The sequence below is a fragment of the Crinia signifera genome, chromosome 1, assembly GCF_055691185.1.
Source record: "Crinia signifera chromosome 1, ASM5569118v1, whole genome shotgun sequence".
Classification (NCBI taxonomy): Eukaryota; Metazoa; Chordata; class Amphibia; order Anura; family Myobatrachidae; genus Crinia; species Crinia signifera.
Window position 1 is genome coordinate 427,100,645 of NC_139217.1, and position 27,024 is coordinate 427,127,668.

The 27,024-nt window shown below is 43.9% G+C and overlaps 1 protein-coding gene across 4 annotated transcripts in view; it reads left to right on the forward strand.

Moving 5' to 3' along the window:
* IQGAP2 (IQ motif containing GTPase activating protein 2) overlaps positions 1-27,024 on the forward strand; it is a 276,016-nt gene that overhangs the window by 210,909 nt on the left and 38,083 nt on the right. For 2 of the 4 annotated variants that reach the window (XM_083151991.1, XM_083151998.1), the window contains 13 exons: positions 80-247; positions 505-656; positions 6,065-6,235; positions 8,124-8,207; positions 10,763-10,834; positions 10,929-10,998; positions 14,466-14,674; positions 15,543-15,692; positions 19,527-19,699; positions 19,778-20,002; positions 21,129-21,269; positions 24,135-24,219; positions 25,047-25,279. In XM_083151991.1, coding sequence (XP_083008117.1) covers positions 80-247; positions 505-656; positions 6,065-6,235; positions 8,124-8,207; positions 10,763-10,834; positions 10,929-10,998; positions 14,466-14,674; positions 15,543-15,692; positions 19,527-19,699; positions 19,778-20,002; positions 21,129-21,269; positions 24,135-24,219; positions 25,047-25,279 — 1,933 coding nt within the window. The remainder of the gene's footprint in view (positions 1-79; positions 248-504; positions 657-6,064; positions 6,236-8,123; positions 8,208-10,762; positions 10,835-10,928; positions 10,999-14,465; positions 14,675-15,542; positions 15,693-19,526; positions 19,700-19,777; positions 20,003-21,128; positions 21,270-24,134; positions 24,220-25,046; positions 25,280-27,024) is intronic. The other 2 variants (XM_083151993.1, XM_083152004.1) reach the window with 1 other exon arrangement.

The following is a 27,024-nucleotide window of genomic DNA, read 5'->3' on the forward strand; positions in this document are numbered from 1 at the left end:
TTTTTCTGAAAAAGTACCAAAAACAGTTATGTTATGAAGATTTCCTAAGTATCTTGTTTCTCCTCTGGCATATGTTTAGTGGCAGCCGGTGTGGCAGAAATTAACCGGGCTCTGGAAAAGGGTGAGGAACAGCATACACTGCAGGTGCTACAGACCTCCGAGATCAAATTAAAGGGAATAAAGCCAGAGTGTGCCGAGGCTTATCACAAAGACCTGCTAGAGTCCAAGGAGAAGAAGGCCAGCGAAGGTAACAGTACCACCCTAGTGCTTATAGGTTCTATGCTTTCATGTCGGTCTATAGGTAGTCCATCGGGATTATGGTTCATGGGCGTATAGTGTACAAGTGACCGGCTGAGCACACAAATCAGAGAAATCTATTCTCTTTGCATCAATACCTGAGGTTACTGTACATTTATGTAGAATAATAAAGCATTGGTTATTTGGGGGCTTAGTCCTGGGTATCCACATTTCACACAACTAATAGCATTTCCTTTTCCTTTATAGTTGCTGCAGAAACAGAGGAGAGCTCCTGGATTAAGATCAGACTGAAACACAACTATGACTACTACTATAATGCTGATACAAAGGAAGGGTCCTGGTCTCCACTAGAGGGAATCACTCCTAAAACCACCTGGCTTACTCTGGAAGAGATTCAGGTATCTATATATTCTAGTATTTTGCAAGGTCTTTGCTTAGATCTGTGTTTTCCGAACTCGGTCCTCAAGTACCCCCAACAGTTCACGTTTTCCAGGTCACCCAGAAGGTGCACAGGTGTACTCATTACTCACTGCACAGGTGTACTCATTTCTCACTGCACAGGTGTACTCATTTCTCACTGCACAGGTGTACTCATTTCTCACTGCACAGGTGTACTCATTTCTCACTGCACAGGTGTACTCATTTCTCACTGCACAGGTGTACTCATTTCTCACTGCACAGGTGTACTCATTACTCACTGCACAGGTGTACTCATTACTCGCTGCACAGGTGTACTCATTACTCGCTGCACAGGTGTACTCATTACTCGCTGCACAGGTGTACTCATTACTCGCTGCACAGGTGTACTCATTACTCGCTGCACAGGTGTACTCCTTGCTCGCTGCACAGGTGTACTCCTTGCTCGCTGCACAGGTGTACTCCTTGCTCGCTGCACAGGTGTACTCCTTGCTCGCTGCACAGGTGTACTCCTTGCTCGCTGCACAGGTGTACTCCTTGCTCGCTGCACAGGTGTACTCCTTGCTCGCTGCACAGGTGTACTCCTTGCTCGCTGCACAGGTGTACTCCTTGCTCGCTGCACAGGTGTACTCCTTGCTCGCTGCACAGGTGTACTCCTTGCTCGCTGCACAGGTGTACTCCTTGCTCGCTGCACAGGTGTACTCCTTGCTCGCTGCACAGGTGTGCTCATTACACACTGCACAGGTGTACTCCTTGCTCGCTGCACAGGTGTACTCCTTGCTCGCTGCACAGGTGTACTCCTTGCTCGCTGCACAGGTGTACTCCTTGCTCGCTGCACAGGTGTACTCCTTGCTCGCTGCACAGGTGTACTCCTTGCTCGCTGCACAGGTGTGCTCATTACACACTGCACAGGTGTGCTCATTACACACTGCACAGGTGTACTCCTTGCTCGCTGCACAGGTGTACTCCTTGCTCGCTGCACAGGTGTACTCCTTGCTCGCTGCACAGGTGTACTCCTTGCTCGCTGCACAGGTGTACTCCTTGCTCGCTGCACAGGTGTACTCCTTGCTCGCTGCACAGGTGTACTCCTTGCTCGCTGCACAGGTGTACTCCTTGCTCGCTGCACAGGTGTACTCCTTGCTCGCTACACAGGTGTACTCCTTGCTCGTTGCACAGGTGTACTCCTTGCATACAGACACATTTTAAAAGATCCACAGGTGGAGCTAGTTATTTCACTTGTGAATCTGTGAGGAGACCTAGAACATGTGCACTGTTGAGGATACTTGAGGACCACATTTGGGAACCACTGGATTAGATTGTCCTATACCTGTTCACAACAGGCAATGCCAGTTGATATAAATATGTCTTACTCAGAAAATAGAAATCAACAAACGCAGTATCTAAAGCTTGTTACACAGCTGAGTACGACACAGTTTGGGATCGTTATGTTGTATACAGGGCTGGGTTATAAGAGGGGGGATGAAGGGCCATCACCCAAGCCCCCCCCCCCCATACTTTGTGCCACCCACACAGCCGCAACGAATCACTCTTAGTTGCTTCGATAGCCGCGCTCTGTCCTCACAGCTACTGCAGGGTCCTGGAACAGTAACTGCCAGCCCTTAAGTCCTAGTCCAAAGGCAGAGGTGCACAGTACCACATAAGGTAAGATATTTGAAATCACCTGGTCAGAAGTGCAGGATTTAAAACATAGAGGAAGTCCCTTTTAATTGTGGGGGAACCCACAAGTTTGATGACCTTGGGCCCCTACAAAACATAACCCCACCATGGTCATACACATCATATAGTGTGTACCCCCCAAACATTTACTCATGGCCCTCAGTCATGGAATTGGCCCATTGGATGTGCTACATGTCCAATGGGATGATTCCGCTGCTGTCATGTAGTTACATGTGGTTGCGGCGTAGTTATGTGCAGTATGCAATGTATCATTACATTGCGTCTCCTGGTCGTCAGCTGTGTACACAGCTTCAACCCCATTTTTACAGTTGTACTTATTGTGTATGTCACGCCACAAGCAGCACAGGATGTGTAATGCATCAGGTACAGTAATTACAGCATATCAAACTTTCTGAAGAACAGCGGAGAAGTTGCCCATAGCAACCAGTCAACTTCTTATCATTTTATAGAATATATTTGTTAGATACTAGATTGAAGAATATTGTTCATAATGTACCCAGTGTATGTGTTGTGCAAAGCCGATTCTGAATGCAATGTGACAGGAGAAATGGCTTTTGTTCTCCTTCCTCTTGCATGGGGCTTTCTTGTTGGTATAAGAGGGAGGGGAAGGTGTGAAGTACATCTTTATATTTAGCCATTAAAGGTGCTTTAAGTGTAATTTGTTTTTGTGGGTTTTATGTTACCAATGAGTCATGTTGTAATGTAATACACAATAATGAAAGTGGTTAATGTGTTACACACAATGCAAAGTGTAGGTTCCTCCCTTATCAGCTTTGTAATCTCTCCGCGCCCTGAGCAGCGTTCATGGCCTCCATCAGTGTCCTGTGTCTAATTTATTACAGGATCTGGTATGTCTGGGTTATGAGTCAGACACAAGGAACGGTCCTGCTACCCCTAGATGCACTCACTGCCTCTGTGTCGGCCAGCGCTCCTATTCCCAGCTGTATTTCATTTCATGCAGGAAATAGACAGAATGAGTTTACAAATATGTTTTCCCCTATTTTCTGAAACTTCGTAATCGTAACAATTTAGGTTTGTAGCTGTGCGGAATTTGTAAACACAACTTGTGGCATTATACATACAGTAACATGACCTATGATTAAACATGTTACAGCAGCAATGCCCTTCTAACATAAATCACTGTGCGGAGGGCTGTAAGAAGCAGCTTAGAAGTTACGTTTTCTCCTTAGATAGATGAGTAAAACTAGTAATGATAGATCTTTAGATTTAATGAGACTGCCATGGTGGCACATGATGTAGTGAGCAGATTGGCTTTTCCAGATCCCTCTCTCCTCTCCTCCCTCCCCCTCTGCTATTACATTTAAAAGGGGGTTCCGACTGTCCCAAAAGTTGGAATTCCAGGCCGGTACCATTTGATCCGACAGTTGAATTTCAATGTTCCGAGTGTCGGAAAGCCAGTGGATCGGCAAAAACTGGCGCAGATTGTCAAAAAACGTCCATGAATTCAACAATCCACGCCCTATTCTGACAAAACAGATCAGACTTTAAAAAAAAAAAAAAGTTGGATCTGACACCCTTCGATGCTCTCATTAATGGCAGCATTGAATAGGTGAGTGCAGATATTTCCCCTGTAAATATCGGCACATATTGAATACCCCTTGACAGATTTACCAAATAATATGATACATTTTTGTATCTTAAAAACAATCCTGAGAACATGATTTCGAGCATACACACGACACAATTGTTAAGCCATTAAGAGGCACTTCATTGCTGATTTTAAATAGACACCCACAAAGTTGACATTCCAGCATTGGAGATACACAGATCCAAAGTGGCATTTCAGTCTGATTGTTGTATAGCAGGGCTGGGCAAAAGCGGCCCTCCAGATGCTGATGAACTACACATCCCAGCATGCCTTGCATCAGTTTCAGCATGGCCAGATAGCAAAACTAATGCAAAGCATCCTGGGATGTGTAGTTCATTAACAGCTGGAGGGCCACTGTTGCCCAGCCCTGTTGTATAGTGTCCACACAGCTTTAATTGGTGTCTGACAGATGAGGCTGCTGCTGTGATCCCACTTACAATGAGTATTCCCCAGAAACTTGATTGACAGGAAGTGACCGTTTCGAGGTGTTAACATACAGTTATCGGTGAGTGGCAGTAAAAACGCAGGCATGTCATCGTCACTACCGCCTTGTCCAGTCTGTATAGCTATAGGTCTACTCTAGCACTCAATGCTCCCTTTTATTGCGTATAGGCCGCAAATGTGTACACAATTGTGACTGAGTTTGCAATGGCTTCGGTAGGCGACTCTTTTTATTCACGATTGCAGCTTCACTTGCTAACATTAGTAAGACACGTTTATCAAATTCTGGAACCACCCAGATAACCTAATAATTAATAAATGAGCCGTTCCATGGCCTAGAACTGTGGTAGCCAACTCTAGTCCCCGAGAGCTACCAACAGTGCATGTTTTCCAGATCTCGTTACAGAATCACAAGGGAAGTCATTAGCTTCACCTGTGGATCATTTAAAATGTGTCCGTCAGTAATGAGTGCACCTGTGCAGCAGCTAGGATGTCTGGAAAATGTGAACTGTTGGTAGCTCTCGAGGATTGGAGTTTGCGGTACTCTTTACCTAGAAGGGCGCCCACGATTTTGATCTTGGGCATCATTAGGAAAAAAAATTGCGTCGGTCGCATCGCATGCGACCAAAAAATCGCATGCGATGCGACCGACGCGATGACCGTGATTTCCCATAGGGAACAATTTTTAATGTCCCAATTGACCCGATTTTCCTGTTCAATGTCCCAATTGACCCGATTTTCCATAGGAAACAATGTTAAATGGCCCACAGAGGCCAAATAGGCACCCTGAAGTGTATAATGGCCACCCCAATTGTTAACGCCACCCCACGATCAGCGTCAACCCGAAGCGTGGCGAGCGCAGCGAGCCCACGAGGGGCAGCGGTACGCGTCCTACGACCTTTTCATACCCCCACTATCCACGTCGGCGTGGAGTTGAGAATAGAAAGTGTGGCGAGCGCAGCGAGCCACCGAGCCCGAAGCGTGGCGAGCGGACGCGGACAGCTGTGAAGCCCGCGAGGGGACGCGTATACCTGTGAAGGTGTCTGCGTCCCCTCGCGGGGCTCGCTGCGCTCGCCGCGCTTCGGGCTCGGTGGCTCGCTGCGCTCGCCACAATTTCTATTCTCAACTCCACGCCGACGTGGATAGTGGGGGTATGAAAAGGTCGTAGGACACGTACCGCCGCCCCTCGCGGGCTCGCTGCGCTCGCCACGCTTCGGGTTGACGTTGATCGTGGGGTGGCGTTAACAATTGGGGGGGCCATTTCACACTTCAGGGTGCCTATTTGGCCTCTGTGGGCCATTTAACATTGTTCCCTATGGAAAATCGGGTCAATTGGGACATTGAACAGGAAAATCGGGTCAATTGGGACATTTAACATTGTTCCCTATGGGAAATCGCGGTCATCGCGTCGGTCGCATCGCATGCGATTTTTTAGTACATGCGATGCCCGCAATGGGCGCCCTTCTAGGTAAAGAGCACCGAGTTTGCTACCACTGGCCTAGAACATTTCAATGGTATTTTTGTGCAACGATTAATTAGGACAGATGTTCTCGTTATTATTGCATGGTGTATCTAATTCACCCACTGACTACTGTACATCACAGGAAAACACCAACCAATCATTTACTCATGTCTCACCAGGCCATTGTAGGGAAAATCACTTCTGATTACAACCGGGAGCAGCTGTGGATGGCAAATGAAAATCTGATTACTCTGCTCCAAGCACGAATGAGAGGCTACCTGGCCAGAAAGGCATTCAGGGAGCGGAAGGCCTACCTCCACAAACAAGAGCCATATGCTGTTAAAATACAGGTACAAGAGAGAATGCCTTTCTTTCTGAATCTATTATGAGCAAATCCTGAATAAATGTCTGGCGTTATACCTTAAACCTTTTTCCATTTTATAATAACCTGTAGTGGGATTTAAAATTAAACAGGCGCACGCCATATACCTTTGCCAGCTAGTGCAGCTACCCTGCAAAATTTGTGTATTTTACCTCTGATTACTGTCCTGAGGAAATTTTAGATGAAATTTTAAAAAGTATATATTTGTTTTTCCTCTAAATTGCCAAGTGTCCCTGTATGATGGGCATATTGACAATTGTCCATGTACAACGAACATACGTAAAAATGTCCCCGCGTAATGGATATTTAAAAAAAAAAATCTTGCATACTAGCCCCAAAAAGTCAAATTTATCGCAAACCAAATTGTATGGGAAATACCAGAGGGAGGGGAGTGTAGAGGGTATGTGGGTAGACTATAAATATGAGGATTAAATAATATACATATATTTGTTTTTAATCAATTATTTTTTATATTTGTTGAGCTTTATATACAAGCAATTACTGAAAAATAAAAACATGTGGGAGAGAAATGAGTATTTCCAGAATACACTTTCTTTTATTTATTTATTACCATTTTATTTACACACATTCCTTAGTGCTTTACAGAGACTATTTGGCCATACATCTCACTACCTGTGCCAATAGAGCTTAAGCCCTGTACACACGGGGAGATATATTGCTCAGTTTCTCCTTTTCATCAGCGACCAGAGATGGTCGCTGATGAAAGGGAATCTCTGCCAGCGGTGCCACAGAGGTAATCAGATGGTCGCAGGAGCTTGCGATTAGAAAGGGTCTAAATACGGAAGCGCGCGCTTGGCGATTTATCGCTGGGGCACCCTCCCATCACTGGCAATATGGTCGCCAGTGACCATATTTCCAGCGATTTCAGCCCCTATCGCCCCCGTGTGTACACAGCTTTACAAACTATGGGGGTTATTCTGATTCACTCGGAAAGGCACAATCACTCTCTAATCCTACATTTTGACTGTCTGTAAATACCCTGTTTTGTTGTATCACTGTCTGCTATTGTAAAGCGCAACGGAATATGCTGCGCTATATAAGAAACTGTTAATAAATAAATAAATAAATAATGGACAAAACCATGTGCACTGCAGGTGGGGCAGAGGTGCAGAGAGAGTTAGATTTCGGTGGGGGATGTACTTCAAACTAATATCTATATTGCAGTGTAAAAATAAAGCAGACAGTATTTACCCTGCACAGAAACAATAAAACACCCAAATCTAACTCTCTCTGCACATGTTACATCAGCCCCACCTGCAGTGCACATGGTTTGTCCCATTAGAGAGAGATTGTGCCTTTCCGAGTGAATAAAAATAACCCCCTATATTCCCTACACACACATTCACACAAGGGTTTATTTTGTTGGGAGCCAATTAACCTACCATTATATTTTTGGGTAATGTGAGGAAAAGCAAAATGTACAAACTCTGACAGTTTGGGCCATGGTGGAAATCTGGCGCCATGACCTCAGCGCTGTGAGGCAGTACTGCTAACCATTACACCATCCGTGCTGCCCACATATGTATATAATATATTCAGCATCAATTTCAATAGAGCCACCAGGGAGAATGTATATGGATGTAAAATTAACAATTTGGATATAAGTAATAATGACTTTATCCCATCATGCTTCGAGCGAGTCTGGCATCGCTTTAGGGGAATGGGAAAATCCTAGAACTAGCTGGTAATGTCAGAGTAAAACTATTGGAAATATGTAGCATTACTTCTAATCTAACTGTCCTGTCTGTCACATTGAGCTTGATGCACTCATACGTTTAGAATTGTACTGTAGTTGGTGCCTAATGTAAACACGTTGGTTTCCGGTGATTTTCCAGGCTTCTTGGAAAGGATACAAGCAGCGGAAGTCCTACACAGACAGAATACAACTGCTGCAAGGAAATGTTATCGGCATTGTCAAGGTACGACTGTAATGCTGCCAATTATTGCCTGCCACATTAAGGGTAAATCATGTTTTTATGAGCTAATAAAAACAATCAATGTGATGCCGCGACAGCAATATGTAACTATAGGGGAATAGAATGGGCTGAGGAAAATGATAGCACAGATTCATTTTTCATGTTTAAAAAAAAAAAAAAAAAAGCACAGATGCAAAGTACGCATATATTATGTTGTTTAAACATGCAGTTGTGTGTGTACGGTTTCTATGTAACCATATTTATTTTTTCATTTTCAGTCACCAGAATTGTGTACATTCGCATTAATCTCTCCTGTGTTAATCCCTTTGTAATAGTAAATTTCCCAATATTATTATTATTATTATTATTATTATTATTACCAGTTTCTTATATAGCGCATACATATTCCGCAGTGCTTCCGCGTCACATCAGTCCCTGCCTCAGTGGAGCTTACAATCTATATTCCCTACCACATGTACATGCACACAGACATTCTGGGTTAATTTTGTTTGGAGTCAATTAGCCTACCAGTATATTTTTGGACTGTGGGAGGAAACCGGAGTACCCGGAGGAAACCCACGCAAACACGGGGAGAATATACAAACTCCGCACAGTTAGGGCCGTGGTAGGAATCAAGCCCGTGACCTGAGTGCTCTGAGGCAGTAATGCTAACCATTACACCATCCATGCTGCCTATGGATATGGCCCAGTTCGCCATTTTTATGAATGGCAAGGTCTTCCAAATGGGTGTGGTATAACACACCGACAGTCGGGATTCCGACAGTCATTACTCCGACGTCGGAATCCCAACTGCACAGCAGGGGGAGCGCAATAAAGCCCCTTGCGGTCTCGCTGCACTCGCCACGTTGGGAGCAGTTGGGATTCCGACGTCGGAGTAATGACTGTCGGAATCCTGACTGTCGGGGAGCCGTCCAGCACCCTTCCAAATTTGCCTGTACGAATAGATGGATCCATGGATAGAATTAGACCGCAATGCCGCATATGACCATCAGATTGGCCAATTTAGAACCATTCATATGAGCGAAGTCAGCTGCAAATTCAGCTCAAAATATGAATGGAAAAGATGGCACCTTTTCCATTTCTTTTGCTGAAGCATGCCCACTAGGCGATCTCCAGTTCGAGGGTCAGTTGCTGCTATAGTCCATTCACAAAGCTAAATATTTTGGTCTTGTTGTTGTATGGGACATTGGGACTTCATTCTGATTAAGCTCAATGTGTCAAAGTTTGGAGAGTGATAAAGTGGCGAGCTATAAAATACCAGCCAATCAGCTCCTGTGTGTCCTGTTACAAACTCAAAAATGACAGTTAGGAGGTGATTTGCTGCTATTCTTTCTCACCCCACTTTATCACTCTCCAAGCATTGATGCATACTGTATTCCCCCCAGTACCTTGCAAATAGGGAAGCCAAGGATAAAGTGTTTATATGGAGTTGGATTCAAATCCCTGTGCATCTTTGGTGCCAAGACCATTGCAGGCCTCCTCCACAAAATATAGCCAGCCAAATCGGCGTGCTCACGCTGGTTCAAGGTACCACCTAGAAGCTTACGTCTTAAATCAAAACTTCCCTGTAATTGTGAACATAGTGCAGTAACGAACTGCATTCATGCCAGGCCTGGCACTTTTACAGAGGTTCTAGGTATGGTCTTATTCATGCAGCATAACTGATCACAGTGGCCCTACTGCCCTGCTCTATATGCTCACACTAGCATCTAGATTGCCCAGTATATGGAAGGATTCTTCTCGCCCAGAATGTGTGCAGCCATTCTGCTTGCTGTATTCACAGTTTAAGCAAAGCCACTTTAATAATATCATGGGCCTAACAGTCCGGTCTGAATCAGGCCCTAAGATTAGGAGCAGAATGGCTAAACAGAATGAATAAGCAGCTGCAATTATATTTTATTTGCAGTTTTAAAGCCACTTGTCCTTATTCTCTTTTGCTTCCACTACTTAGACTTTATAATTCACTTGCAAGCCCCAAATTCACACTAAGGGGGGTATTCAATGTCAGGGGCACGGCTGTCGAGCAAGGTCGAGAGCCGTGCCCCTGTCCTGTTCTCGCTTTGCTCGACTTGAGCTCGGCGGTCGGGATTCAATGTCACGGCCGCCGAGCGGCGAGAAAGGGGTGTGGCCACGAGCTGAGGCCGGAAATAGACGAGCTCCAGCCGAGAGCTGGACTATTTCCGGCTTTTCTCGGCAGAAGGAGCCCGACAGCTTCTGAAGTCCTGCCGGAAATAGTTGAGCTGTCGGGGAAGACAGCATTGAATAGGGCCCCGCAGCTATCTCCCCCGTCAGGAGATGGCTGCAGGAGCACGACCAACATTGAATGACCCCATGAGAATATTCAGCAAATAGGAATGTACAGTAGAGTAGATGTAGACTTTAGAAGGCCCATACTTGCAAATTGTTCAATTGTAACTTTGGCTTGGTGTTCTGTGTGTTCTTCATAAGACCCTAAAAATAATGTTTGCACTGCACAATCCAGAATGATATTTTTTCTTTTTAAATAGATTTATCTTTTGTATCATTATGCCGTTTAGATTCAGGCTTGGTACCGGATGTTAAAAGTAAAAAGAGAATTCAAAAAGAGGTTGCAGTATTTCAAGGATCACGTGAGTTTTATTTATTTTTTCCTTTACAAGAACAAAAACATATCTGATCATAACTTTGTCTGATCTATTATAACTGCCTTCCTCCCATCTACAGGAAAAAGAAATCATTAAAATTCAGGCGTTTCTCAAGGCTAACAAAGCCAGGGAAGATTACCGGACACTGAGTAAGTTTTAGACGCAGAGATGTTATTTCCAATGAGCAGGAAAAGTCCAGGACACTGCCTATGCCAAGTTAGAGAGGTAGTGCAATATGGAGTAGGCAAAAGTCATAGTATAAAATGTGTTTTTCTGTGTGTATGGGAATATGCATAGTGGTGCTCCTGTAGTATCTAAAGTACCTTTGGGTATGCACTGGTGCACCTGGATGGTCCAACCAATGTAGGTCATAATGCATGCCTGTGCTCCTCGGGCAATCCGAGGCGCATGTGTGGTCTACAGTTGGTTTTGCTCCTTGCATTTCATGGTTTCATAAATGATCTCCAAACTGTAGACCGATGCACTGAGAGGCGGGACACTTGAACCATATGCTGTTGTGGGCCCACACTTTTGGACAAAATAATGCTAAGCGCCTCAAATTTGCTCTGTTATATTGCAGAGGGTGTTATAATTCTGATTAGCGGTGTTTGGTATTTGAAGCATTTGCTTTTTTTGTGTGTGGGCTTCCAAAGTGTAGACAAATGCACTTTAACATGCATAAAGTGGGTATGGGTCATTGGGTCGACAGGGTCAAAAGGTTGACACATGCAATAGGTCGACATTGGGATGTCAACTGTCAAAAGATCGACATGAGGTTTTTAACAATTTTTGTCCCAAATGTCGATATAGACACCGTATTGGTGCACCGCGTCCGCTCGCATGGCTCACCACGCCCTTGTCGGATAAAATAAAACATGAAAAACCCATGTTGACCTAATGACCTTTTGACCCTGTTGGTCTTAGGCATGTCCACCTTCTGTCTGTCAACCTAAGGTCAGTCTAACTTCAGTGGTCAATGTATGGCGACCTTAATCGTGTCGACCTAACGACAATACCCATAAAGCAATAGCTTTTTTTTTTCTAGATATCATTACAGTTTTTCTACATGTAAGACTGAGCATTATTATTTTATTTACTTTTTTCATTTTTTTTGAATGGGAAATAACATGACTTGGTAGCTCTCGGCTTCTTTTTGTAACTTTTTTTATTAAAATGTGTCCTTTTTTTTTTACAATTGAATGGGATGCACAAAACAAGGAAAACTCTGCACGGTTTATTTTCTTATGCCGGTACAGTGGCAATCACACACACACACACAATATAGGAATGCCACATTTTTATCAGCAGAAGCTGCTTGTGTAACCTATTACTTTTTGCAAATAAGACCATATTTATTGAACAAAAAGTCACAAAAAAGCCCCCAGCGCTATAGTCACAGGGAGCTCACATGGAAGATAGATGTGTCTGGATTATGGAGGTTATTCTGGTACACCTGCAAAAGGCAAATTCACTCTCAGGTGGACAAAACCATGTGCGCTGCAGGTGGGGCAGATGTAACACGTGCAGAGAGAATTAGATTTGGGTGAGTTATTTTGTTTCTGTGCAGGGTAAATACTGGCTGCTTTATTTTTAGACTGCAATATAGATATCTGTTTGAAGTACAAACCGCACCCAAATCTAACTCTCTCTGCACATGTTACATCAGGCCCACCTGCAGTGCATATGGTTTTGTGCATCTGAATTAACCTTTGCGAATTAACCAGAATAACCCCCTATGTATGGTTACAAACAAAGAAAGGAAAACAAAGAAGAGTAATAAAGATAAGCTGAAAGCCCCAGGCCAATGGATGCTCATAGCTATATCCCAAGGGCCCTCACACAATGTGTAAAATATTTATCTCAAGGACCATCTTAGGGATTCCACTTCGCAGATTTTGTTGAACTTCATTGAGGGATCAGAGAGCAGTGTTCAGTCTTCTTGTTATACAAAATGAAATCAAGTTGTGCACTTCATTGACAAATGTTCTCCTACTGTATAAATACCAATTGATCTCTTCTGCTACTATGTGCACATTTTGGAAAAAGTAAAACTAGAGCATGTTCCTTATTCTTGTGAACACTGTTCAGTTTCTGTGTTGGAGGCACAGTCATTGTAATTGTAAATAAATTGATTTTTGTATTACCAGCAGATGAGCGGCTTAGAGAACGGCTTTGCGCTATATAAAGCCGACTACCACCTGCTGGCAGTGCCGGGCAGGGGGAAAGCCGCTCAGTGTGTACGCACTGAGCGGCTTTCCCCCCAGCGATGACCGCGGTCATAGCTGTCCATACATGCTGGGCATAATCGCCCAGTGTGTATGGACCTTTAGACATTGACAAAAGTTAGACATGCATTAGTTACACATTGACAATATTTAGATGTGCATTAGTCAGACATTAACAACCCCAACAACCAACTCCTTTTTTTTTTTTTAAGCTGATTTGTTCATACTTTACTATCCCGGTGGGCATAGAGGGAGAATAGAATGGTGAAGCTTTGCAAGGGGACGCAGTACATTTATACGGTGTCCATAAACACACAATGGGGTATATTCAATGCTTTTTGCGAGCTGTGACAGCGAGCAGTGCTACCTGCTCACTGTCACAGCTCGCAGGGTCAGTATTCAACTGACCCCCTGCACACGCCATTTCCCCTTCACTAGGTTTTTGAAACGAGGGGGAATCTGCGTATGCGGCCACTAAAAGAGCGAGGCTCATGGCTAAGTGTGGCAGGCTCCCTGTATTAGCCACGAGCCTCGCTGTTTGGGGGAATCTTTGCCATCCTCTGACAGTGAGGATTTCCCCGGCACGTTGAATAGGGTGAGCGGCTGGCGCGGGTGTTAAACGGTGAGGATCACTTGTTTTCGGCGATCCCCGCCATTTTTTCCCTGCACCGGCCGCATTGAATACTGCCCATTGATGATCCATGTTCCATTTTACTTCTGTTGTTACTTTTGTCAAGGTCTAACTAATGCATGTCTAACTTTTAGTAATGTGTAACTAATGCATGTCTAACTTTTAGTAATGTGTAACTAATGCATGTCTAACTTTTAGTAATGTGTAACTAATGCATGTCTAACTTTTAGTAATGTGTAACTAATGCATGTCTAACTTTTAGTAATGTGTAACTAATGCATGTCTAACTTTTAGTAATGTGTAACTAATGCATGTCTAACTTTTAGTAATGTGTAACTAATGCATGTCTAACTTTTAGTAATGTGTAACTAATGCATGTCTAACTTTTGGTGTTGACCTAATGACGCTCTGATATAGACATTGTCTGTGAGCTACAGTATAGCACTGGGGTAGCCAACCCTAGTCCTCGAGAGCTACCAACAGTGCATGTTTTGCAGGTCTACTCACAGAATCACAAGTAAGCTAATTAGCACCATCTGTGTATCTTTTAAAATGTGTCAGTGATTAATGAGTGCAGCTGTGCAGCAGCTAGGTTGTCTGTAAAATGTGAACTGTTGGTAGCTCTCGAGGGCTAGGGTTGGCTACCACTGGTATAGCACATCTTTCTTTCCAGTGTCCAAAATGTTTTTTCTATCTACTGTCAATATATGCAGTCTCATTAAAATCCTTCCATTGTTAATTATTGTCCTTTTGCTCACAGTCTGCTCGGAGAACCCACCACTGAACGTTGTGCGGAAGTTTGTCTATCTTCTAGACCAGAGTGATTTGGACTTTCAGGAAGAACTAGAGGTGACCAGCTTAAGAGAAGAAGTCGTCACAAAAATTAGATCAAACCAACAACTGGAAAAAGACCTCAACCTCATGGATATTAAAATAGGCTTACTGGTGAAAAACAGGATCACTCTGCAGGTGGGCAAAACTGTATATTTCGCTTCTAGATCCAAATATAGCAAAAAAGTGTTTATTTTCCTACAGTTAAGTAAAAACAGGTTTTGTTTAAACTAGGGTTAAAAAATCATACCTTTTTGAAATGTACAAATAAGCTGAGCAACTTCCAGTAGTGAATTGTTATTCCAGGGCTGTCATAAATTTACAGTACATACCTAAACATGTGCAGGCCAGTTCAGCCTTCCTGTCAGATAATGTGTGCAATACCTCAGTACAATCTCATATACATTGCCAAGTGGTTGTAGCCCTATATCAAAAGACTGTACCTGACTAAATGTGTATTTTATAAAGGGACGATAATTGGGGGAAAAACTTTTTAGTATAGGTGCATCATTAATTCCATTTAAATCGTTGATCTGTTGGAGAGCACATGACGGTGCCCTGTACTAGGGATTCTTTACCATTCTCCAAGATTACTCCAACATTGCATCTTTAAGGACCTACCGTATAACCTACATACCAACTTTTATCCAGCATCCTCAAGAGATCCAAGGAAGGTCATGTCAAGGAAGGAGCCAGTGGTTGGAGTGCGGTGCTACAGTTCAGGTCTTTCTGACCCTCCACAACGAAAGCAATACCTCAGATCGTAGGGGACGGGAGTGTTGCCTCCCTTCCAAGCAGGAGAACCCCCTCCAAATTGGAGAGGCTCTTGGAAATTCCAGTAGACCAGGCAACTATGGAATTTATTGTAGCCGTTTGGTTAGAGAAAGTATGAATTCGGGGCTTTTTGGTTGAGATAGGAAATGCGTAATTTACTGAAACCGGTCACTAGGAAACATCCACTTTTGAATTCACTGTTAAACATGGAATGTTGTGTATTCCTGTGCAGGATGTTGTGTCTCACAGCACAAAGCTGAACAAGAAAAGCAAAGGTCAAGTAGAAGAGATGCTGACTGTGGATAAGCAAGGGATTAAAGGGCTGAGTAAAGAGAAGAGAAAAAAGTTGGAAGCTTACCAGCATCTGTTCTACCTGCTGCAGGTACAGTATGTGATGGGTGATACTATGGGCAGTATTCAATGAGAAAAATTCTCTGTGTGTTAAATGGCGAGTTTGTGCTTTTCTCGCGTTGGACGGAGACTTTTGCTCTCAAAAAGCGAGCAACCCTATTCAACGTGCACTTCTCGCCGTCTTTCTAAGTGATTTTCGCCGTGTCTCTCCATGTAGCAATTCTCCATCTTTTCATGGAGAAGTGGAATATGAACTTTTACAATAAAAGGTTTTTTGTTTTAATTTTAAAAGGGCATGCTATTTTTATTCATGTGCTTATAGCACATGAATATATATTTAATTCAAAAATATATATATATTTTTTTTTTTACACAGAGCAGCCAGCAGGGGGCCGGGAGCCGAGCCGCTCATTAGATATTCATATATTCACTGCACCCGATCATTACATATGCACGATCGGGTGCAGTGAATACCCGGCCCCCTTTTGGCTCTCCCGGGGGGGGCAGCCTGTGCTGCCTGGCTCCCCCCCCCCCCCACATACGTTCTGGGGCAGGCAGGAAGACTTCCATCTTGAAGGTCACACAACTTTTTTTCCCATATGTATATAAAAAAGATAATTAAATAATGATTGTCTAACACGCTGTTAATTAAGCAGTGTGCTTCCACCCAGTAATGACCAGGCGGCAGCAGTCGTGGAGCGGTGAGAATGCACAATGTTCTCAGATCACACCAAGTGGCTAATTCAGACCGTTCGTATGGGTACGAATTCAGACCGTTTTCTGTTGGTGTCGGGTGTCGCTATTATTCGCATTTGCAGAACCCATGTGTGAACACCTACGGCGGGTATCGCACTCGCCGAGGCGTTTGCATAGGCCAGGACAGGCCAACCTGTGGCTCTCCAGATGTTGTGAAACTACAAATCCCAGCATGCCTTGCCACAGTTTTAACACTCCCTTATAGCACAACTGTGGCAAGGCATGATGGGATTTGTAGTTTGACAACATCTGGAGAGCCACAGGTTGGCCAGGCCTGGCACAGGTAGAGGGTGGCTGCAGGGAATGCCCAGCATTTTATGGGCATCCCCATGAAAATGTTGGGTACTCCTCTGGGAACGCAAGTGGGTCTATGCCTGCTCAGGGCAGGTGGCTGCCATCACATGGTGATCAGCGGCGGAAATAAAAGTCAGTTTAGGCTGACTGACTATTTTTATTTTCGAAGGGGAGAAAAATCATTTGATTCAGTGTCTCCCTTTTGGCTGCATGTGAGGAGATGTGTTCTCGTACGCACGCTAGCAATGGGATGCGGGGGTGGGGTATTTGTTCGGCGGGGCGGCGGGTGGTGCTGACCTGTTTGCAGGCTACCAGTTTAAACACTGCAGCTATGGGCATTCCCATTTTTGTGTACTTGCTTTTGTTCCTATCAATACTTCCTTAGACTCGCTCCTGTGTAACCAATGAGAGTGCAGTTCCATAGGATTTACATTCCAAGAGGTTTATATTAAACAATGTTTTTAATTAAACACGTTTTCCGGAATAGGGAAATGTGAAAAGACACAAAACAATCTCAAATTGTGTCAGTACCAATGACACTGTATAGTAATGCCTGCCAGAACAGTAGGGACATGCACCTCTGATGACTCCCTTGGTTACTTGGTGGTGTTACCATATTTGGTCCAGAGCTTCATATCCTAAGCCCTATTTTTCTTGGGTTTGATCTAGTGTGCTTTGTCTTGCTTACATAATATGACTTGTATTTACATTCACAAGGATTTGTACAGTGATTAAATACCCTACTGGGTCTAACATGTCACAGAAACACTGCATTCGCACGGATGGAGTTCAGGACCCCAGCTGTAGGAATATTATTGCATCACATTCCGTCATATATAATAGCGACAATATTTAATTTATACAGCTACATTTATCCAATCTAAATTATTAAGCTGAAATTTCAGTTTGTAGGAATGTATTTTGTTATTTTCCTTTTACCTTCTGTGTATTTAGCCATGTGTCATTTGTATGATTTTATAATTTTCACCTAAATACTTTAATGTACAGTAGTATTATGCAAAGACGGGGTGAGGCAAAAAATCTCCCAAATTTTAAAGGTTAACATAAAATTAATTCTAAATACTCTACATAATGTTAGTACATAATCTAAAAGTGCATGGAGCAGTTTATTTCCTTTTGCTTATGATTATTGTCCTTTCTTGGTGTACAGCAGCCTGTAGTTCATTAATGGTGCTAGGTGGATGTTTGCAGACCTCAGCTGTCAGATGGCCCTGTTGGCTGTGTAGCGGACTTTCATGAAGGAGATACCTACAGTCATTAGGTCAACATGTAGGAAGGTCTACAGGATCATTAGGTCGGCAGTCAAAATGTCGACATGGGGATTTTCACTTTTTTTTTTTAGCTGACATGTGCCTACAGGTGGCATTTCACACCCTAGCTTCCACTAGGGTGTGGTGGGAGAATAAATGCGAGGCACCCTGCCCAAAGCATAGCGAGCGGACGCGGTGCTACGTTTCAGTGTCCATGTCGACTGTGTCGACATCCAGGACGTAAAAATGTGAAAATTCCCATGTCGACCTTTTGACTGTCGACCTAATGATCCTGTCGACCTTCCTGCATGTCGACCTAGATGCATGTCGACTTAATCATGTCGACCTAATGACTCTCGACCAACATTGTGGTGACCTAATGATCCATACCCTCATGAAGCTGATGAAGATTACTTTGCACCCAGTAGTGACATTTCTGCTTGTTAATGTAGCCAGACAAATGACTGTAAGTTGTATCATGAAGTGGCAGTGATAACATTGGTAATGACCCACCAAGTGATGTGAACCTTCAGAAATCCTGTACAAATGTGTAGCACAAATGCAGATCCCCATCTCCATTTATATCCTATTCACAACCAGTTGGAAATAAGCTGTATCCCATGCACAGTTGGATTATGTACTGTATTGTGATAATTCCCTTTTGAAGTTTGTAAAGGGCAACAGAATATGCTGCGCTATATAAGAAACTGTTAATAAATGAATAAAATAAATAATTATGGGAGGTTTTTGTATCATCCTGTATATACGTCCACACGTATAAGTGTAACAGTAGTGTGTTACATTGCACAAACAGCCTGATTCAGGCTCGATCAGAGGGCGATGAATTCTGCCCCATTTCCAATGGTGGGGGTCTGCACATGCGTATGCACATACCCACACTGACAGGGGGCGACAGCAGGGGAACGGCCCAAGTTTTATGGGTGTTCCCCTGGGAATGCAGGCCTGGCATTGTGTGCTCGGGGCGGGCGGCTGACGACGCATGATGCTAACATCCGCCCCGTATTCGGCAATCTGCGGGGGAAATGAAAGACAGGTTTAGACCAATGGTTCCCAACCTCGGCCCTCAAGGACCACCAACAGTGCACGGTTTCCAGGTTCCTTGGCAGGTGTACATGTGCACTCATTAGTCACTGACACATTTTAAAAGATCACAGGTGGAGCTAATTAGTTCACCTGTGATTCTGTGTGGAGACCTGGAATATGTGCACTGTTGGGGGTCCTTGAGGACCGAGGTTGAGAACCACTGGGTTAGAATGACTTTAAGTTCTGAAGGGCAGCAAAATCATTCGATGGTCAAATGGTTTCTCTCCCCTTCAGCCACATGTGAGGGGATGTGTTCTCTTACACCCCCCCCCCCCCCTCGCATGCTAGTGTGGCGGATGGTGCTGACCTGTTCGCTAGGCTGCGAGTACACGCAGCCTAGCAAACTGGTCTGAATCAGGTCCAAAGTTCAGCAGTTTTCCCTCTCTGTAATGTCTGTGACGTCATAATATATTGTGGATTTTTCTTTTTTTCTTTTTAAGACTAACCCAACATACTTGGCCAAGGTGATTTTCCAGATGCCGCAGAATAAATCCACAAAGTTCATGGACACTGTGATCTTCACGCTGTATAACTATGCCTCCAATCAGCGGGAGGAATACCTGCTCCTAAAGCTCTTTGAGACTGCCCTGCAAGAGGAGATAAAGTATGTGAAGTATGTGCTCGGTGTGTACATAGACCTGTACGTGACTATAGGTAGACAAAACATGACAATGTTGTGCTTCTGATACAGGTCCAAAGTCGACCAGATACAGGATATCGTCACTGGGAACCCGACTGTCATAAAGATGGTGGTCAGCTTTAATCGTGGTGCCCGAGGGCAGAACACCTTGCGCCAGTTGCTGGCACCCGTGGTAAAAGAAATCATTGAAGATAAGTCACTAATCATTAACACCAGCCCAGTGGAGGTATACAAGGCATGGGTGAACCAGCAGGAAGCAGCCACTGGAGAAGCAAGGTTAGCCGTCCCATTCTAGACCTTTATTGTGCCCATTTCAGATAGCGATTGATCTACTGTTCTAATACAGTACCCACCATCCTTACCTGGTGCGATGGACGGTAATACTGGATCAATGTAGAATGTTGGGTGCTTACATCACATTTCTGGCAAGATATCCCACGCTTCCTGTGCTGCTGAACATGTGTTGCATGAATCCCTGGCACATACATATAAATGTGTGTAATGTAAACCTCCCCGTTCTCACCATTTTTTTCCACCTCACCATTCGGGTTTTTTTCCACCTTGTAACCAATAATTCACTCAAACTTTTCTTTTAAACAATATTGTATTAATCTCAAAATAAAAGCATCATATCGTTTGCAGATTAAGGTATTGAGTGCAATACAACACATACACATACTGGCAAAGGTATGAGGCATACTACTAATCAGAGGCGTAACTCTGGGAAACAATGGAGTCATCTGCCGCCGGGCTCCTGCTCCCAAGGGGGGCACCTCTACTCCCTTGCATGTTTAAATCAGTTAATTGAAAGCCGTTGATATTTCTTGTCTAACAGGATAAATAGATGTTACACTCTCTTTATTTTAAACATAATATACAGTGCATAATATACATATACACATGAATACATATAGTTATATAAGGTGGTATATGTGTGTGTTTCTGTGGAAGGGGGGCACCAATATTTATCTTGCCTCCGGGCAGCTGGGAGGAACTTACACCACTGGTACTAAGGGTAATATAATAGAATTATATATAGTTATTATCCATCACCTTTTTTTGTGAACTGAACCCATATTCAGTTTACAATTACCCAGTGATATCACTGAACCATGGTATTTTTTGGGTCAACCTACTGTACAAAACACCTTGTGTGTGTGTGTGTTTAACTCTTTTTATCTTCTTTGTTACTCTCAATGGAAAAGACGTGTGTTTTAGGCTATTGAGCTGTTTTATTTTACGAATACTGTAAGTCTACGTAACTGTATCTTTGGAAATGTAAGAAAAATAAAAACTAAATGGACCTCTGTTTGCTGTCCAGTACAGGCCATTCATTTTGTGAATGATGAATGCAGATTGCTTTCTAGTCAGTTGGCGCTATAATTTGTGTCTGTGTTTTCAGCAAGCTGCCATACGATGTTACGACGGAGCAGGCTTTATCGCACATTGAAGTGGTTAATAAACTGGAATCTTCAATACAAAGTTTACGCACAGTGACAGACAAAGTTCTGCACTCCATATTCTCCTCTCTGGACCTCATCCCGTAAGTGGTCACATTGTCTCCTGCCACTGTGTGAGCATCACAATGATACTTTTTTGGTGGTGCCTGGAAAATGCACATTTAGAGTAATACAGGTTGAGTATCCCTTATCCAAAATGCTCAGAACCAGAAGCATTTTGGATAACCGATTAATCCATATTTCGGAATAGTTTTATATTTCAATGGAGTATCTTGAGGTATCTTGCATTTATGTTGTATAAACACACCAAACACTTGAAATACACACAAATATATTTTATTTGTGTATGAAACAAGGTTTTAAAATATGAAATAAAGTTTGTGTACCAGACACTGAATTGGAATGACAAGCAATCATGTCCTTGCACATATTTAGTGCCAGTTACATATCATGTCTCCAGTAGGGCCAGTTACAGATGTACCCAGTAGTGCCAGTTACAGATGTACCCCGTAGGGCCAGTTACAGATGTACCCCGTAGGGCCAGTTACAGATGTACCCCGTAGGGCCAGTTACAGATGTACCCAGTTGTGCCAGTTACAGATGTACCCAGTAGGGCCAGTTACAGATGTACCCAGTAGGGCCAGTTACAGATGTACCCAGTAGGGCCAGTTACAGATGTACCCCGTAGGGCCAGTTACAGATGTACCCCGTAGGGCCAGTTACAGATGTACCCCGTAGGGCCAGTTACAGATGTACCCCGTAGTGCCAGTTACAGATGTACCCAGTAGTGCCAGTTACAGATGTACCCAGTAGTGCCAGTTACAGATGTACCCAGTAGTGCCAGTTACAGATGTACCCAGTTGTGCCAGTTACAGATGTACCCAGTTGTGCCAGTTACAGATGTACCCAGTTGTGCCAGTTACAGATGTGCCCCGTAGGGCCAGTTACAGATGTACCCAGTTGTGCCAGTTACAGATGTACCCAGTTGTGCCAGTTACAGATGTACCCAGTTGTGCCAGTTACAGATGTACCCAGTTGTGCCAGTTACAGATGTACCCAGTTGTGCCAGTTACAGATGTACCCAGTTGTGCCAGTTACAGATGTGCCCCGTAGGGCCAGTTACAGATGTGCCCCGTAGGGCCAGTTACAGATGTGCCCCGTAGGGCCAGTTACAGATGTGCCCCGTAGGGCCAGTTACAGATGTGCCCAGTTGTGCCAGTTACAGATGTACCCAGTAGGGCCAGTTACAGATGTACCCCGTAGGGCCAGTTACAGATGTACCCCGTAGGGCCAGTTACAGATGTACCCCGTAGGGCCAGTTACAGATGTACCCCGTAGGGCCAGTTACAGATGTACCCAGTAGTGCCAGTTACAGATGTACCCCGTAGTGCCAGTTACAGATGTACCCCGTAGGGCCAGTTACAGATGTACCCCGTAGGGCCAGTTACAGATGTACCCCGTAGGGCCAGTTACAGATGTACCCCGTAGGGCCAGTTACAGATGTACCCCGTAGGGCCAGTTACAGATGTACCCCGTAGGGCCAGTTACAGATGTACCCCGTAGGGCCAGTTACAGATGTACCCAGTAGTGCCAGTTACAGATGTACTCAGTAGGTTTTTAGAAGAAAAAAAAAGTACGTTCTGGAGACTATGGTTTTTGGAATAATTTGGATAAGGGATTCTCAACCTGTATTAAAAATACATAAGACCTGTGGTGGGGTGTCTACTCCTGTATTAGAAATGAGGTAATTTTTATTAATGAAACAATGATATTGCCTTTACAGAGAAAATATATCCTATTTATCCTTGTTGTAGAAGTTAGAATGTTCATAAATATATTGGCTACTCCATGTGTTAATGGCGGTTAAGTATACAGTGTTATGCTTTGCTGCCTGTACAGAGGTGGAGTGTTATGCCTTGCTGCCTGTACTGAGGTGGAGTGTTATGCCTTGCCACAGCCTGTACGGAGGTGGAGTGTAATGTCTTGCTGCCACCTGTATGGAGACGGAGTGTAATGCCTTACTGCCGTTAATAAAATATAGCTCTGTAGTTAGTGCTTAGGGTTTTTTTTTAATTAAATGTTCTGTAAATGGTTTAGTCACTACATGCGTCATGGCTTCCTGGGAGCTGGTAGGAGGGATATACTGTACCTGCTCTGTCAATGGGTGATCTAGGCATGAGTCTTGCATTCCATACATTACCTGTAATTAATGTAGTGTACAATGTCATATTCATCAGCAGTATAGTCTCCATAGCAAGGTTTCTTTCCTTCCAGTATGTGCACAGGTAGGGATACACCTTCTTATTACATAAAGTTACAAGAACATAAATAATATGAAAAACTACAATATATTGAAACAGTCTGACATATCACATTGGAAACCTGTGCAGCAGGATTATGCAAAGTATAAAGCTTCAGTCTTTGCAGAACTACAAGTATCAGCAAGCAGATGCTGGCATAGAATGCTAGTATTTGTAGTGCCATAACAGCTAAAGGTCATCTACCTCCGATTAATAGTCTAAATAATGGACAGACATGTGGCATTAAAACAAAAAAAAATAATAAGCTGTACTTGTTGGTTTATAATTCTGTGTGGTATATTTCTGTTAGGCTGTATCTACACATTGCGTTTTGACAGGTCCCTTTTAAAGGGACCTGTTTGGCAGGAAGGGCACATATAAATCTATGGCTGGTCTACGCATTGCGTTTTAGCAGGATGCAGCCCAACAGGAGCTTTTTAACAGGATGCTTATTTAAGAGGATATATACACAAGCCTGCTGCATCCTACAAAAATGCAATGTGAAGACACAAGAAACTGCATCCTGCTAAACAGGATCCTGTTCAACTGCATCCTGCTAAAACACAATGTGTAGAGGCAGCCTTAGGATTAGTTCCCTAGGACATGTTAAGAGGTATTCATCTTTTTTTTTTTTTACTTTTCATGAAGTTACGGAATGAGATATGTGGCCAAAGTTCTGAAAAACTCCCTGCATGAGAAATTTCCTGACGCGACAGAAGACGAACTCCTAAAGGTTGGTGGTGTATTAATCTTTTCTGCTCAAAATATTCTGAACTTACGGCTGCATATACTGTGCTTCCGGAAAGTATTCACGGCGCTTCACTTTTTACACTGCACCACACCTACACCCAAACCTGTTTCTTTGACATGATGTGATCACTGAACACATTGACAAGTTTACCAATTTCAGCTGCTGATGCAGACTTTAGACATAGACATCTTATCACAGTAAGCACCCATTAGCCCAGGGGTGGGCAATAAGCGGCCCTCCAGCTGTTGATGAACTACACATCCCAGCATGGCCAAATGGCAAAACTAAGTCAAGGCATGCTGGGATGTGTAGTTCATCAACAGCTGGAGGGCCGCTTATTGCCCATCCCTGCACTAGCCCAACCATCTTACATACTGACAGTATGAGTGATATGATGTGCAGGCTGATGGGCCCTCCGGAAGAACCTACCTTCTCTGTCCTGGTGGGAAATTAAAATAATAGAGAACATTACAGAAATCGTGTTACCTGCGTTACTGAACCAACCACCCACCAGCATTGGTTTAGCCGATAGAATGGAGTAGAAATCACTTGACCTGGTTCTGGATCACCAAACCATGGCCGCCCTGGGTGCTCTCACCTAGTGTGGGAACCACTGCCCTAAGGCATTTTGCCCTAGAAATGTTGTTTCTTTTCCTGTCCAGATGTTTTATAAATGTATATAACTTTTGGAACATCATGAGGAACAGTCCTATCTTTGTTTTTTTATGAGTGGCAACAGTTGATCCCCAAAGTAATGCTTCAGTGCCTTTCACTAAATACATACTGTCCATTTCCTGTTTTCCATTTAGATTGTTGGAAATCTCCTTTATTACCGGTACATGAACCCCGCCATTGTCGCCCCAGACGGGTTTGACATTATTGACATGACAGCAGGAGGCCAGATTCATTCCGACCAGAGGAGGAACTTGGGTTCCGTGGCTAAAGTGCTCCAACATGCTGCGTCCAACAAGCTCTTCGATGGGGAAAATGCCCATATGTCTTCCATGAACAGCTACCTGTCCCAGACGTACCAGAAGTTCAGGTTAATAATATTCCTTATATTTATTTACTAGTCAAAGAATATCATTTAGATGACGACATTCTTCCTTATTAGTGAGAATATGATTTGATTTATCAATTTCTTAAAGCTATTTTTGGTTACATCAAGAAGAACCTGAGCCTATTTTATTTATTTAAAAATAAGGGAAAGATGCTTTTTGTATACAGCAATGTACCGGATTCACCTGGATCACTTATTTATCAGTTATTAGCCTAGCTCGGGGGTTCTCAAACTCGGTCCTCAGGACCCCACACAGGTGCATTCATTACTCATTGACACATTTTAGAAGATTCACAGGTGGAGCTAATTATTTCACTTGAGATTTTGTAAGGAGACCTGCAAAACATGCACCGTGTGGGGTCCCGAGGACCGACTATGAGAACCTGTGACTTAGCTTGTGCCTGATTAGCAACAAGGCCGGCAGAACATTAAGGTACATAGCTAGAGATGGTGGTACCACATTGTGGAGCATTGAATTGCCTGCTTGTAGGTAGTGTTAAGATTCCATTTGCCTCAGTTATATGTTTTTAAAGGCATACAGATAGAGTGCCTGTCATTCAGCACCAGCTCTTGACAGATCCTCTCCGCTGGCAAGAGCTGGCGGACAGGCACTCCATCTGACTGGGACGGGCGAACGTGTCACATGCACGTGCATCCCTGTCTCGGTGGCGGCAAGAGGAATCCCTGCCCGTCTCCGCTTCAGAGGGTTAGGGGGGGTGCGGGTGGCTGCAGGCACCGGTGGGAGGGTGGTGGTGGGCTCCGACGGAATGGGGCGCGCGAGTGTCTCGTGGGCACGCGTCCCCTTCCGTCTGATGGCGGGTCCTGGCGATTGGCGCTAGCATTGCCAGGAACCGCTCAAATGAGAGGCGCTTCATCTCTATATCCATTTCTATCAAACCCACAATTTTATGAGTAACCAAATGTAATTTATTATCTGTACAGGAGTAAAATTAGGAGTTACAGTATCACTGGGTATCACAAGAGATGAATTTGGGAAGGGGGTGTTGGTAGAGCACAGAGCATACATGCCTACTTTTGGAATCTAGTTTCAGGGAGATTATAGTTGGTAATAGAATTTTGCACAGCGTCCCATTGAGAGGGCGTGTCATGCTTCACCCAGAGGGTGTGTCTAGTTCCATATATGGAGAGATTGTGAACATGGTACCCAGAATCGGTGGTGTGTACTGCTACATCTGAGAATAATCTTTTTAAATGACTTATATACAAAGCTGAGGGTCCCCTCTTTCCAGGGGTACAAGAATTTTAAAAATCGGCCCATGGGAACCGGAGATATCTGACTTCAAAGCAGTGGTCCCCATCCAAGCCTGTTAATTGCTTTTCCCAGTCAGATATTTCAGGTTCTGTCTGACTTATGGTGTGTACACACGGTCAGATGTGCCTTAAGATCCTATCTACGATCCGATCAGATAGGATCGTGGATAGGATCTTAAGGCACATCCGATTTGCATTCAATCTTGACTATATAGTGCAGATCTGCACTATATAGACAAGGCAGCCAAGACTTTCTGGCTTCCGATACATGAATGCGCATCGGGATAGGATCGGGATCGCAAGGGTTGAAACCCTTGCGATCTGCATCCGATTCCGATCTGATGTTGACTATATTGTCAACATCGGAAAGGAAATTGGACCGTGTGTACACACTATTAGAGTTTTTCTGAGGGTATATTCCAAAAGCTGGGACTCTCCCCCTTTGATGGACACTA